The 14781-nt window shown below is 37.0% G+C and overlaps 3 protein-coding genes across 4 annotated transcripts in view; 1 reads left to right on the plus strand and 2 right to left on the minus strand.

The window, feature by feature from the left end:
* Window positions 1-1067, minus strand: part of doc2g (double C2-like domains, gamma) — a 115690-nt gene extending 114623 nt beyond the window's left edge. For both annotated transcript variants that reach the window (XM_077222706.1, XM_077222708.1), the window contains exons 1-2: window positions 940-1067; window positions 728-828 (exon numbers count right to left, since the gene is read on the minus strand). In XM_077222706.1, coding sequence (XP_077078821.1) covers window positions 728-754 — 27 coding nt within the window. In that variant the 5' untranslated portion in view covers window positions 755-828; window positions 940-1067. The remainder of the gene's footprint in view (window positions 1-727; window positions 829-939) is intronic.
* Window positions 1-1448, plus strand: part of cabp4 (calcium binding protein 4) — a 29781-nt gene extending 28333 nt beyond the window's left edge. The window contains exon 8 of the mRNA XM_077222709.1: window positions 1281-1448. Coding sequence (XP_077078824.1) covers window positions 1281-1309 — 29 coding nt within the window. The 3' untranslated portion in view covers window positions 1310-1448. The remainder of the gene's footprint in view (window positions 1-1280) is intronic.
* Window positions 1449-1813: 365 nt separating this feature from the next.
* Window positions 1814-13527, minus strand: lonrf1 (LON peptidase N-terminal domain and ring finger 1). The gene is made up of 12 exons (XM_077223397.1): window positions 12757-13527; window positions 11357-11472; window positions 10228-10350; window positions 8470-8670; window positions 8126-8351; window positions 7623-7731; window positions 6667-6781; window positions 6079-6200; window positions 5519-5677; window positions 5266-5428; window positions 4939-5091; window positions 1814-3387 (listed from the first exon to the last, which is right to left on the minus strand). The coding sequence occupies exons 1-12, from the start codon at window positions 13379-13381 to the stop codon at window positions 3229-3231; spliced, it is 2271 nt and encodes a 756-aa protein (XP_077079512.1). The 5' UTR covers window positions 13382-13527; the 3' UTR covers window positions 1814-3228.
* Window positions 13528-14781: the final 1254 nt, after the last annotated feature.

The raw sequence follows: 14781 nt of genomic DNA on the forward strand, positions 1-14781 counted from the left end.
AAACCGTGATATTTTCTGAGACGTTACCATACTGTGAAAATCTTATACCATTACAACCCTACACGGGAGGGTCCCCCACCCCACCCCCGCTGTTAAAAAAGTAACTCAGTAACTTTTACTCTGAGTCAATTTTAAATGAGCCACTTTTTACTTTTACTTGAGTAGATTTTTAGACCGGTACTTTTACTTGTACTTAAGTAAAATTTCATTGAAGTAGTAGTACTTTTACTTGAGTAGAATATTTTATTACTCTTTCCACCTCTGCCAACTTAACTTAAGTCACTAATATAAAAGTAATAACCAACGTAAGTCTCTAAAAACAATAGCAAAACTCTAGAGTGCCATCTAGTGGCCAGCATATGAAACCGCAGCAGCCCTCTTTTCCCTTGAAGTAAATGTGGCCCTTGCTGGCTGGTATCTGCTTTTGTTTTGTGTTTTTGGATTGTTCTGCCACTGCAAAAATATTTTTCCAAAAAAAATTCAGTAGACAAAAATCTCCGGACTGATCTAGGAGCTTCATACATTCTTTAACAGCAGATGCCATTGAAACACGGCAAGTCTATCCGTCACAGTCTCGCTTTCCTGTCATGCCATGGCGCTGCTCTGAATAAAGTCTATAATTGTTTACCTGTTTGCCCCAACTGTGGAGCAACAGAAACAGCTAGTCTCTACATGATGTTTATTAAAAAAAAAAAAAAATTCGAGAGGAGGCACACAGCCAACCTACCTCTTTCCCACGACAGTCTTCCAGCATCCCTCCGCTGGGTTCGGACCTTCGGAGCTTGGAGCCCTTCCCCTCGGACAGCACGTCAAATATCCATACTTTTTCTATATCAAATTATTTGTAAGGGTGAAGTCGTGAACTTCATATTTACTTGATGTTATATAAAAAGAAGTTAAACGAAAGAACTTGTTGATCTTGACTGTTCAATCAATTACCTCAGGAGACAATTCCCGCTACCTCCATGTTTAATCTCTATAAATAAACTAACTAAGAGGAGCACAGGAAGGTGACTTAGCCTAACGTTAGAGCTCGAGTGGGGAAAAGCCACATGACGTGTGTTTACCGCTTTCAAGAATTGGATAGATGTGTATGAACTTCTGAAAAAGGCTTGCTTCATTTTCACACGAATACCGTTGATTAGTACGGAACCGCCCAAGTGACATTTCAGAATTCACTTTTCATTTCGAAATGCCTCTTATAAGCGTGTGCCTCGTAGTAAACTAGACAGAACCAATATTTTATATTAACTGACAGTTTTTTCTCTGTTTTCTTTCAGAGTTTGTCATGATGCTGTCTCTCCGATAGCTGAATGGATTTCCATATGAGCTCAATCATGAAATCATCAAACTTGTCAGTTAAGTTGTTAAATACAGTGTGCATGAACTGCTGAGATTTATGTAGAACTGTACAGAGTATTTGTATTCAATAAAGGTCGTAAACTGTGTCAAAATGTTCTTGTTTGTTTGATCGAGGATGGTGGATTATCTAAATAGTAAGTGGAGTACGGGACAACAAATCTGGGAGTTCTGAAACAGCTGTTGTTGCACAACCAGTCAGTAACGTTGCTGCAACTTCGTGGAGGGTAACGATAATAATAATCTTTATTATCTGATAAGAATAACGATGATAAAATTAATAAAAATAAATTAGGCTCCAGTATTCCTGCGTCCCTAAATAGGACATGTTGTCTGAAAAATGGATGGATAATAATAATATTCCTTGCGGACCTACATAGGCTCCGACAACCCATCTATATGAAAAGCGGTTTGTAAAATAGATGGATAATTTAAATAAATAAACTAACAAAGATACAATGAAAAAGATGTGCATTTTATTTGAAAATTGACAACTTAAATATTTGAGCATAGCTGTAAAAAAATTATATTTTTTAAAACAAAATGATTTACATACAACAGCCATTGTTTGACATATTTTACACACTGAAAGGACCAAGAGGTGAATGAAGTAAATTAAACCACAGAATTAGTTCTCCGGCAACAGGAGTGCAAAAACCCAAGCGGACGCATTATACCATAGTAGCAGAATGCAACAAGGTATTATAAGGCAAAAGTTAGTTTAGTCTGCACACAACAAGCACCACACAGGTATGAGCTAGTGAGTTAGCATTAATCAGTCAATATGCAGAATGCTTGCTGGGTCTCCTTTCAGTGTGGTGCTGGTTGCAGCTAACGATAGTTTGTTTTTATCTGTCAAAATATTGCAAGTTTCCCTTTGTGATTTGTTTGTGTATAAATATCTCAACCTCATTCTCAAAAATGACCTTTAAAGCATTGGACAGAGTGCAGCTTGTACCCAAAAGAGACACTTGCAATATGGTGGCGTGCTTTTTTTTTGTTTTGTTTTTTTGAAAGCAAACCCACAGCAAACATGAATGATACGTCTGAAACTAAACTATTGAGACATTTGGAAGTCTTAACTATTTCCTCAGTATGAAATAAACCTACGCTTAACAGTATCGTGCCCATCTCTGAGCTGAAACTTTGAGACAGAAAGGGACTGTGCAAGCTTCATTAACGCCCAGTATTGCAAAACTAACAAATAAATACAAGTGCATCTTCAGAGTTTTCTGTCTTAGGCAACTCCGTTGTTGTGCAACAACAACCTCTTGTGCGTGCTTAACAGGTCAAGAAAGAAAGCTCGGATGGATGCTCAGAAGCAATATTTCTGCTTTTGTTTCTCCAGAGTTTTAAGTGAAGAAAAGATAATTCTAAATTATTAATAATCAAAACTGCCTTCTATCTTGGTACCGAACTTTTTTGTAGATGCTCCCTGTCCACTTCAACACACAAACACAAAGTATGATCATGTTGAAAATGTTGGAATGCTCTCCAGCAACATTTCTGCCCCGAAAGCACTGTATGGAGGCTACGGGCACCTGACAGAAACAGAATTTTAAGTAGATTGTTTCTCCTAAACGAAAGTGGACAGACGGCTGAACAATAAATACTACAGGAAGGGATGTCGTCTAACACTCATCTTGAACACAAAGAAAACCGATGGTGATTAACAGATCGGTATGAAACAACAATAAACACTTTGTTCTTGTTACTCTCTGCATGAATTACATCTAAGCACACAGATGTAAATCTGTGCTCGGTGTTCTCCTTGGAATCTCATTAGTTCTTCGTCAGTCAGCACCATTGAGTGTTTGCATGTTGGCCAGCAGAGTGACAGGGAGTTCTGTGTGTGTTTGTGTGGAAGCTTTAGTCCCTGGGAAGGTTCTGCAGGTAGGTGAGGATGTGTTGGATCTTAACAAGGCGTTCTTTTAGTGTTGTCATGGAGAGGACAGACAGCTGGTAGCGTGGATCAACAGGAAGAACAGCTAGCAGCCACCAACAGCACGCTGGACCATTAGGTGTGGCCTGGAATACAAAGAAAGTGTGTTTAGTGTCTTAAGATCAGGCTGCTGATTTAAGTACAATAAGGGGGTCATGTCCTAAGGCCGTGTGTCCACCAAAGCGTTTTTTCACGCAGCTGGCGTAAAATTCCAATTGTTTTCAATGGGAGCGCCGCGTTTTTTAAACGCCATGAGCGTAACGAGGCGCTGAGCGTGTATTTAACGCTCAAGCGCTGAGCGCCCGGCGTATTTTACTGGTCGCCGAGAGTTGAAAAATGTTCAACTTTGGGTAAAGCGCTGCGCTCATCACTGTCACTTTTTACACAGCCGTCCAATCACAGTGGAGGAGGGGCGGGACAAATACCACACGACCAACTGTAACAACATTCTTTCTGTACAACGATGTCAACCAGCAGAGCTAACCGAACAAAATGGATGAAAAATAAATTTTTAGTATGAAACAAAATTATCTGCGAAATCAGTTACAAGTAAACTGTGCTGCGGATATTCTGTATCATAGCAACGAATCGTCTCAACTGAAAAAACGCAGCGCTGCCAAAACGCTCTCAAGCGCCCACAGCTAGGCGTTTTCAGCAGAGCGTCCAGCCTGAAAACGCTTTGGTGGACACACGGCCTAAGATTGTACAACATCCCTACCATGTCAGTTCTTTGCCGATTTACATTTATCTTTATCTGTTGATAACGGAAATGTATCACCCGTTATTGGATATCTAGTTGTACATGCTCATTTCCTCTATTCTTACATCAAATTGTGTATACTATTATTGTAGTTATTAATATTTTGAATCATTTTTTTAAATAGGTTTTATTTTATGTCCTTATGTAACTTTAATTTGTTTTTAGATATATCTCTATTTCTATTTTGTTTTAGTTTTAGTCATTTTAGTACTTCAACTTATTTTCTAAACAAGTATTTCTAATTTCCATTGTGTTAAGTTTCTCATGTAATATTTATATTGTATTTAATTACATTTTATTTAAATGAACGAAAACTATTTTTAATAGCTTGTTTTAGTTCTAAAGGGGTCATGAACTGCTATTTTATATTATTTTATAATGCTTCCTGAGGTGCACTTTTAATGTCAGTATGATTTTTAGATAAAATTGTAGTACATAGAAAATAGTACATAGCTTTTTTTAATTAAAAAAAATAAAGGAAAATTTGACTCATGCCCCATAAATATAATGCTTTCTTTTGTAAAAGAGAAAGGCCAGCTAAACTAAATGCTGATAAAAGTCCCTTAAGTATCTGTAAAGATCTCATTTTTATTTAGATATCAAAGGACAGGACATGGTTACGTTCATGAAGCTTACACAACAGCAACCTCCCGCCATTATTATTCAAAGCATGCCATTCCTCTTCTGAAAACATTGTTTGCAAAAGCTGCCTAATTCACTTCCGTTCTTTCTGACACATTTATGATGTAAATGCACTTATGCAATCGCAACCCTGATGCACTTTGACCTACTTCCTCCCGCCCAGCCTGCTGTAGGGCAAAGAAAGGAAGGGGGCGGGGCTTCTTTCAGTAGTAGGGATTAAGCAAGCAGGAAATACCTGGATGTCAGCCTCTCTCTCAGGCATTGGCCCAAAATGCTGCAGGATCTGGTTCCGAAATCGGTTCTCCAGGTTCTGAAACCATTTACGGGCCTGGTCGTACACATGATCATGTAACACTTGTAGCTTTTCCAATTCTTCCTCATCGTTTACCTACCAACACACAAAATTGATAAATTCTCAATCTTTCTTTAACAATATATCTTTAATTACAGCTTAGTTTAACTGTTGGCAAACTGGATATGGAAATAAAGTTTCGAAATAAAACAAGTCTTATCCTGCATTCCTGTACATTACAGTAATCTAAAAATCCACGGAAGTGTGTACCTTCATATCCTCCAGATACTTGATGTTGGCAATAGAGTATCCATCTTTTACTCCGCGTGAGAGGACGCGAAACCTCTTTCCACCGATTGTATCCACGACAGAGCGCCCGTCTGGGAGGAAATGCACGCTGCGGATTTGAAGCATGCAGCCGAAGTCCACAAACCTTGACATATCATAATATAAAAATCAGTAACGTAATCCAACAGACTTAATCTTCACCGTCCAATGAGGACATATATAAGCACACGCTTACCCTTTCTGGGGGTCGCTGATGCACATGCCGAACTGACGTGTCCCAGTTTCCATGCAGCGTCGGATCATGAGACGGTATCGTGGCTCAAACACATGAAGAGGGCAAGGCACAGTGGGGTAGGCCATGGTACAAACAAAGATGGGCACATTCTTTGTTAAACTAGGGAAGACAAATAACAGAGAAGAGATTAAGTGTGATTTGAAGATTAATATTAGAGTAGATAAGACTGTGTACGACTTTGTGTTTGAGAAATTTGTTGATTGAAAATTAAGTTTAACAGAGTAATTTTATAGCATGGTAACAATACAAATCACAATGTGATATAATTTGGTGAATTAAAAACTTTACAATTGAAAGGTACTTCATCTCATTTAATTATTTTTCTCTTTGTAATTACAACTTGATGGATTCAAACAAAAAAGATTATGCATAATAAATGAATGTTAAGTCTGGCATCAGTGGAAAAGCATCTTCACATTTAAGTAACGGTTCAAAACGAAACACTCAAAACGATGAATCTGATTGAATGAGCTACTAATGAAGCAATTGTGCAAACTTACTCTGAGAGCTCTTTTGTTTCCTCTGCATGCAGTTTCAATCTCTCTGAATGTTCCTTGGATAGATACTGCTTAATGATGTCATCCAGCACTTTTGTGATTGTGTACTTTCTAAAGGCAAGATACTGTATGAAAAACAAAAAAGAGGAAGAAGAGAACAACAAGAGAGAGATGAGGAGGGGAAATACAGAAAAAATTACTAACACCCAAATAGTTTCAAAAAAAAAAGTTTGATGTTGTTTACTTAAAAAAAATACTGTCAGTGCACAACAATAAGGACGACCAAATACCCTGAGGTCAATGTGAGTCTTGGAAGCAAAAGTAAGAATTAACATTATAAATAAATCAGTAATATTTGGACAATATGTATTATGAAAATGTAAATACTTTTTTCATATTTATAAAGCTATGCTGCTAAAACATAAATACATTTAAATAAATTAAATGAAATACTATTTTATTAGTTAATACAATTTATATTTATATAATAAAACTTATTTTGTTTTAAAAAAAAAAAGTCCTTATTGTTGAGCCCTGAACGCTATTATAATGACTTGAATGTCTAGTCTAGTCTACGATGTTGATACAAACCTCTTTCAGGCTTTCTTTGCAAAGAGGGCACTGGGAATTGTGGTCTAGGCAGCGCTCCAGACAGTTTTTGCAGAAAGTGTGACCACAGGGTGTTGTGACGGGTTGATAAAATAATCTAGAAAAGAGATAAGAGATGATGTTGAGCTATATTAAACAGTGACTGACACTTTCAATTTTAGTGAGGTGCAAAATTCACACAGGGTGAAAGCAAGCACACTTTCACTGGCACATAATGAACATTATGATGTTGAACAGATGTCTGACATCTGAGGCTTTTTTGTTTTCTCAGGGAAACAATACAGGCTACATTAATTTGCCTTCTTTACGTGCACTCTTTCAAGTAATTCAAGAGAAGCTATTCTAAGACACTGTTTACACTTAATTTCAGGTCCGATCACCAGTAGACAGCACCACAGTCATCACAATAGCAAATTAGCAGTAGTCAATACCAATAACAGTGAAATTGTGTGATTTCCGCAACCAATTGCGATTTAAAGCAGAAACTAATTTGCTATTGAATACATTCCTTTTAAGTACAATTTTAACATCACATAAAATATTAAGATTTTTTTTTAAAAAGAATCAAATTTGACATAATTGGGAATTCTGCAAGAAATTTAGTTTTTTTCCGTAAAATAAAAATATATTTTTTCATAAACCAATTTGCTTATTTCAGTTGCTTATTGAAATATTAATGGGTATAACATTAAATTAAAATAAATTAAAAAATCAAATACATTAAAAATATATTGGGAATCTGCAAGAAATGTAATGTTTTTTAAGGAAAAAATTATATATATATACTGTATATATATATATATATATATATATATATTTTTTTTTTTCATTATAATTTATATATGGGAGAAACAATCTGCTGATTATTTTCAGTTTCTCCTTTTCTTTTTCATAGGACTTTTAGTCGATTTGACTCTAAAAACACGCTCTTCCCTCACCTCATACAGAGAGAGCACTCAAAATCATTTGGGTCCAGCAGGTCTTTTGGCAGGGTTTGATAGGACTTGGTTTCCTCAGTAACCACAGGAGTAGCTGCAGTGGCACTCACTGAAGGAGAGAGGTTGAAGGGCAGAGAGATGAGGACACCGCTTTATCTAGGACAAACTCAAACTGCAGACATTTTCGAGCGACGATAGTAATGCATACTGATCACAGTGCCAGTGGAAATAAGGCAAACTCGAAAACCGACATCTTTTAAAGATTGACTAATCAGTGGGTTGCCTGAATTAAGTCGACTAATAATTCTAGGGAAGCCCTGTATAATTAGGGTGGTTTTGGATTTACTGGGGTCATTGGAAAACCACCAGCTTCAATTTAGCTTTTGCCTGTCATAAAAATGATCAGATGTACAGTCAATACAGTATTTGCTTGGCTTTTTAACATGTGTGAAAATGTTTAAACATGCAGTTTTACATGTCCTTGTGTTGGCATAACGACTTACCAACTTGCTTTTTATATTTACTGCCATGGCTGTAAGCCACGCTAGACCCTGCATCAGACATAGACAGCTTCCTCTTTAGCAGCGCGCCTTTTTCTGGGTCACCCAACTGGGGGGCGGAGCTAACTCTTTTAAGCCCCTCCTCTACACCTCCCCCTATCCCTTGAGCACGAAGGGAGTGAGCTCTGCTCAGGCCGGAGCGTTCCAGGCTTTCAGATCGACCTGGTTTCTGCAGACAAGAAAATGAGGTGTTAAAGTATTAAGAGGTTCTAATGTCTCTGTCAATGTCGCTGATTTATTTCAAAAGTTCATGGTGCAAAGGTGCTAAGAAGAGATGACCAGAATACCTCTGAGGTTTTAGAGAGAAGGTGGCCAGATGCTGCCTGAGTGTCAGACTGGTGCTGAGCTTGCAACTGGGTCTGCTGGTCTAGATTTTGGCCATCAGACACCAGGGTTTTACTGCGCAAGTGAAAGGAAGAGCTGTGGGTTGTCTCTCGCAATCCAACCTTGACATTATTACAGGCGGGAGCCAACAGGTCATGCAAGATCTGAAGATGAAGAAGATAGATCAATTTAGAACAAAGGGTATTTTAACAAAGGTTTAGAAAACAATGCAGATATATATATATATATATATATATATATATATATATATACACATACACTGTATATGACCTTGAAAAGTTTGGAGTCAGTAAGATTTATTTTTCAGAAATGAATACTTTTATTCAGAATTAAACTGGATTTTACATTCAATTAAATGTTTTAATGTATCAAGAGTTACTTTAAATTGTAATAATATTTCACAATATTACCGTTTTTACTGTGTTTATGAATAAACAAATACTGCCTTGAATAACATGAGAGACTTCTTTCAAAAACATTTTAGAAATCCTCATAAATCTTTGAATGGTAGTGCGGGCTGTACACAACTAATCTTCCTGTGTTCTGTTTAATACAGTGGCCTCAAACTCGATTCCTGGAGGGCCACAGCTCTGCACAGTTTAGCTCCAACCAGCTCAAACTCACACCTGCAAGGAAGTTTCTAGCAATCCTGAAGACCTTGATTAGCTGAATCAGGTTTGTTTGATTAGGGTTGGAGCAAAACTGTGCAGAGCTCTGGCCCTCCAGGAATAGAGTTTGAGACCACTGATTTAATATGAGTTTGAAATGATCTTGCAAACAAATTCAGAAAAAAATGATCACAAGAATAAGATGCTGCTAGCAAGTGTTTATGCCTCTTAAGACACTAATCTTAGTTAATGTCATTTGGAGATCATGATTTTCCCTTTACAATTGTTCTCAGTCCTAATGTAGGCCAAAGGACTTAATTGCATAAGAGAATGTGTTTTAAGCCCGTCTGTACGTACACACACACACACATACTCAGATACACAGATTATGCAACACTCACAGCGCACTTTCCTCGTCTTTATGTTTGCTTAGGCAGAAAGTCACATAGCTTCACTGGTAATAATTATCTTATATAATTTAATTATGGTCCAGCACTGATATGAAACATCAGTTTGGCCACAGCACATTACAAAAAGTTGAGCTTTCAGGACACAAATAACTAGAACTGTATCTTGAACATGAAACATTTCCAGTGAATCAATCTGAATCAATGCTATCATGAGACAATATCTAGTGTGCCAATCTAATGGCTTTATATAAAATGCAAAGTTACTGTTAAGCTGATAAACCAACATGCTCCCATATTAGATGGCCTTAACCACAGCAAAGTAGCAAAACATGTTATAAAGACTGCATCAATGATGCTATAAGCAATGTTAGCCATTTTGTAACTTACATCAGACCAGCAAACATATAAAAAAAAAGATATAAATATAATGGTATATATATATATATATATATACACACACACACACAACATAATACAATATAATTATTTGTATAATTATATTATTAGTATAGTTATATTATCATTATTATTATTATATACTAATATAATTATTATTTATAATATAACTGGGGTTTACTCTGTTATACTTTTATTTATTTGTTTAATTGTTGGCAAAAAAAATAACAATTTAGTATCGATAGTGAAATATAACTATGTACCAAAACAGAGAAATTCATCTCACCATTTCCACCTCTTGTTTGGCCTGATGGAAGTTTTCATCCAATGCCAAACACTGAAGGAAGACTTGCAGGGATTCATCCACATGACCCATCTCTTGGAGAAGTTTTGCTTTCCGGAAATATCCCTGCAAGAGAGGGACAGATCAGAGTGAGTTTAGCTTCCAGTAGTACAGATGCTGTTTGGGTTAATCTGACTAGAATGGGGCTGAGAATCTAGTCATGTTATGAATGAATGCTAATAGCACAGCTAGACACTGTGACTCACAACAATATAAATACACACTCGAGTGACCCACATTTCTACCTTATCCCTACCTGTCTGTATCTCCTTATCTCACTTGTCAGCCTGGCAAACATCCTGTATACCTTAATCCTGTGCTTAACACAACTACATCCTCTCACAGGGCTTTCCAATATCAACACAACACCACAATAATTGTAGTAGAAATTGAGCTCATTTAACAAATGTAGGTCATATGCGGTGGTGCTGAAATTCAAGTGAATAGCAATGATCAGAAAAAGAAAAACATTCAAACTCCTTTATGGTCAAGAAAAAAAGCAGCAACAGCAGGGCTAAATAATAAGGATGGTCCTTTTCTGTGACATAATCAGAATTGTTGTTGTGAAATCTGCTAATTAAATATGTTAACATGGTAAAATTCTCTATATGGGTAATATAGCTAGACGACTCTGTTGAAATGTGAGAATAACTTGTAGTAGTCTTGAAAGCATTGGTTAAAATGGTATAAATATTGTAAACAAATCAGTTTTGCATTTAATGTCACTGTTTTCTAGCAAAAGTGTATATATAAATTAAAGTGTTATAGAGTTACATTATAGCATTATAGCTTCAAGCCATTATTGCAACTGACAATTTTTTCTAAAACAAAAGCCTCAAAATAAAACAACGCTTTGAACGTAAACTTGAGCCTTGAACATAAAGCACTGATCCTTTGAATTATGGCTGTATATTGATACTTGGTAAATTGTAGAATAGAGTTTGCCACCTGTTTCTAAAGCTACAATCCAGCAACTATAACATTTTGTAAAAGCATCCTGATGTACTTTGAAATGAATTAGCCATCTGTAGCAGTTGCAGGCAGTACGCATTTGGAAAATCCACAGACGTACCTCTGGGGATGGGGCAGCATTCAGGCAGGACTCCCAGTTTTCCAAAGCCTTACGGTACTGCTTCCTTCCTCTTTGAGCCTCGGCATGGCACACCTGCACCCACACATTACTAGAGTCTGAGAGAAAGAGAAAGAATCAGAGACCATGACAAATCTCAAAAGCCAAGCTTTAAGTCAGTCAAACAGGCATTGTGACAATAATCATAATACTTCTGATTCCATAGTAAAAAAGGAGTGCATTGAAATGCCACAAGAAGAACAAGAGAAAGGATGTGACACTGCAGCACTGCCATTTTTTCACAAGGGCAATGAGGACGTGACAGAAGAGATGCGACTGCCGCACTCTGATTACGCAGTCTCTGTAATATGTACAGTGACATTACAGATCTGGAACCAATACTTTCATCAAGATACGTATCCCTAACACAATGTGGCAAAGGATTATTAAAGAAGAAGTGTCGTAATTTTTGTTCAGAACGACTGGAAGGTTGTGTACCCATTATGGAACCAACATTATCAGATATTTCCCGTCTGTCACTAAACAACGATGATATGGTGGTAGATTTTCAGGATTCAACAAGGCAAATAAAAAAAACACAAAATAAATGTGTCATGCTTAAAATTTAATATTTTCCCACTGATTTGGATAAAGAGAATAAAAATGATTCTCAAAATATACATTTATTCAATAAGGGAGTCAAAGACTGTGTTTTATATATCAGGGACCACCCGTTTCAGTGCCCCAATGAATGACACCCACTGCTACAAATATAAACACACTATAATAAACCCAAAGTAATAAAATGACCACAGATTGACCTGTAGTGGTCAGATGGAATAAGTCGTCCGGGTGGGACACTGAGACTGAAAATGCAATATACTGTATATACTTTATTGTATGCAAGTTTCCATTTGGTCTTATTGAAACATTTGAATAAAATAAATGAATATAAAAAAAAAGATATATATATATATATTTTTTTTTAGACCTTTTTTTTTTATTTAGGCTACAAGACAAGACATTTGACAACCCATTGGCATCTCCCTCTTAAATAAACACCTGAACATTGTGTATATTACATACTGATCTAGTTGTTATTATAAAACTGCTTCAGATTACAAAACACTGTCACGACCTACCTTACACAACGCGTGCCGAGTGCGCATGCGCCTACCAACACGTTTTGTAATACAGCCAGTCGCCAGTTACATGATCGTGGAGGGCGGGGCTAATACATAAGTTACGGCTGTCAATCCAAATGTTGGTCAGTTGAACTCTTTTTACCCCGCACCCTTTTAATAAATAATATAAGATGTGGCGACGTTGTCGTGATCTAGTAACCTTGCCCCTGGCATTAGATTAGTAAGTATATTTAGAAACACGGAAGGATTTGAACTTACCAGCTTCTAATAATTGACTCGTTAGTGTAATAGCTTCGTCGTACTGTGTACTCTTCAATAGGTTTTCAGCTTCCCCTATACATTTAGTTCTTTTGACGTCTTCTGGGAACCACTTCTCTAAAAGTCCACATAAGATCACATTCAATCGGGGTTCCCCGGGCCTCCTCCCAATGTCTTCACTGCACACTTTACATTTAGGAAAAGTGCTATGTTGTAAACATCTCCTGCAATACGTATGTCCACATGGCACCGTCACGGGATCGGCTATGAAACTATGACAACCAGGACAGTCAAATTCACAATCCTGTGTCCAGTTCGGCTCACATTTTGCAGTCGAATCTTCTGATTTCTTCTTGAAGTTGCGCAGAACGCATCCAACTAAACTGCTCAGCTGGTCTGGCCGGACAGGGCCATATCGGAGAGCCATGGAAAACATATCGACAGCCTCTTTAAGACGATTTTCCGAAGCTAAAGCATCGGCTTTGAATAAAACAAGTTGACGGTGATCAACATGGCTTTCCTCGTCCCAGTCGCCTTCTGTTTCAGATGATATAAAAAACCTTCCCCTTTCCTCCAAAGCATATTCTTGGTCTAGTCTTCGCAACGACATGCTTGCGAGTGACATCCACAGATACGCCACTAATTTGACAAAAATAATAAGTAAAAAAGCATTCCTACAGTTCAAAGTACAAGAGAACGTTATGAGTCGCGCTCTTAAACATACAGTCGTTTTGTCCGAGTGTTACGTAAAAATGTCATCACGTGAGCATTAGCGAGCTTGCCTATTGGCCGCTGAGGCGCATTACAAAACACGAATCTCTGAGTTTTGTAACGTATGATTGTGTCTATGAAAGAATGCGTGGATTTTAATAAAAAATGTCAGTGTGTCATCAGTTATCATCAGCTTGTCATGTGTTATTTACTTTTATGCTGCGCGTCTTAGTGAAGAAAAGAAAACTTAGGCTACATGACTTTTCCTTGTGCTAACATCAGGAATTGTGATTCTGTTGTTTGATAGGCCTACTGGTTACGAGAAAGGATATTAATAATTTCCTGTCAAATGTAAACTGCGGTTTTTTTGTGTGTTGACTGGGCGTCTAGAATATAGGTTAATGTCTGGGTCTATGTTACTCAACGGTGTTAAGACTGTAGGAATGTCGGTAGTCATGTAATATATAGGTCAACGTTGGTTGTTAATGTAATCATACGAACATACGTAATTCCATATTGTACAAGAGAAGTCTGATAGCATTTTCCCTTTGCAAAGCATCAGTAGCCTATATCATAGGCGTCATTTAGGCGGGGGAAATGATTTTGTCCCTCATCACTTTATAAAATAAAGAAGGATGCGTCAATGCTCGCTATTCAATAAATAAAGAGATAAATAAATAAAAAAAGCTTGAGATTTAAAATTAGTAATGTATCCTGTATTTGCAATTGTTATTTATTATATGCATAGGGCCTATATATATGTGTGTGTGTGTGTGTGTGTGTGTGTGTGTGTGTGTGTGTGTGTGTGTGTGTGTGTGTGTGTGTGTGTGTGTGTGTGTATGTGTTTGTGCATCGTGCAGATCATATCATATCGTATCGTATCATATGCATCGCTGATTTTTGTATTTAGACTTTTTTGCTTTTTAAATTACTTAACCACCTGATAACGTTGATTTAATGGATGTAGGCTATATATAAACTCAGTTCTCCGAATGCTATTTTAATCTCTGGGGAAAACTGAGGCGTCACTGCAATAAACATAAATAGGAATAGAAACAGAATTGAAATTGCAATAAATACACTGTACAAAAACACAAAAAAATACTAGTCTATACGAGAGATTGAGAGAGAGATAGAGAGAGAGAGAGAGAGAGAGAGAGAGAGAGAGAGAGAGAGAGAGAGAAATAAATACTCTAAAATGTGAACTATGCTTTACTGAAAAATATTTTGATGTGCATGAATTGCACAAATGTTGTAGGAATTGAAAAGGTGCATCTGCATACAGCCCATACGAATGTGTAGCCTATAAATAAT

Source organism: Siphateles boraxobius, unplaced genomic scaffold (genome assembly GCF_051911475.1).
Source record: "Siphateles boraxobius isolate OS27281-9 unplaced genomic scaffold, OSU_SipBor_1 9, whole genome shotgun sequence".
NCBI classification, from domain to species: domain Eukaryota; kingdom Metazoa; phylum Chordata; class Actinopteri; order Cypriniformes; family Leuciscidae; genus Siphateles; species Siphateles boraxobius.

What these genes read in the sequence shown, in the direction of transcription:
- lonrf1 (XM_077223397.1), bottom strand. Translation starts at nt 13,381, where the DNA reads ATGTCACTCGCAAGCATGTCGTTGCGAAGACTAGACCAAGAATATGCT. An exon ending in CCAAACAAGAGGTGGAAATG is followed by an intron (nt 8,671 to 10,227) that starts GTGAGATGAATT and finishes CTTCATCTTCAG; the next exon opens with ATCTTGCATGACCTGTTGGC. An exon ending in TTCTCTCTAAAACCTCAGAG is followed by an intron (nt 8,352 to 8,469) that starts GTATTCTGGTCA and finishes TCTTGTCTGCAG; the next exon opens with AAACCAGGTCGATCTGAAAG.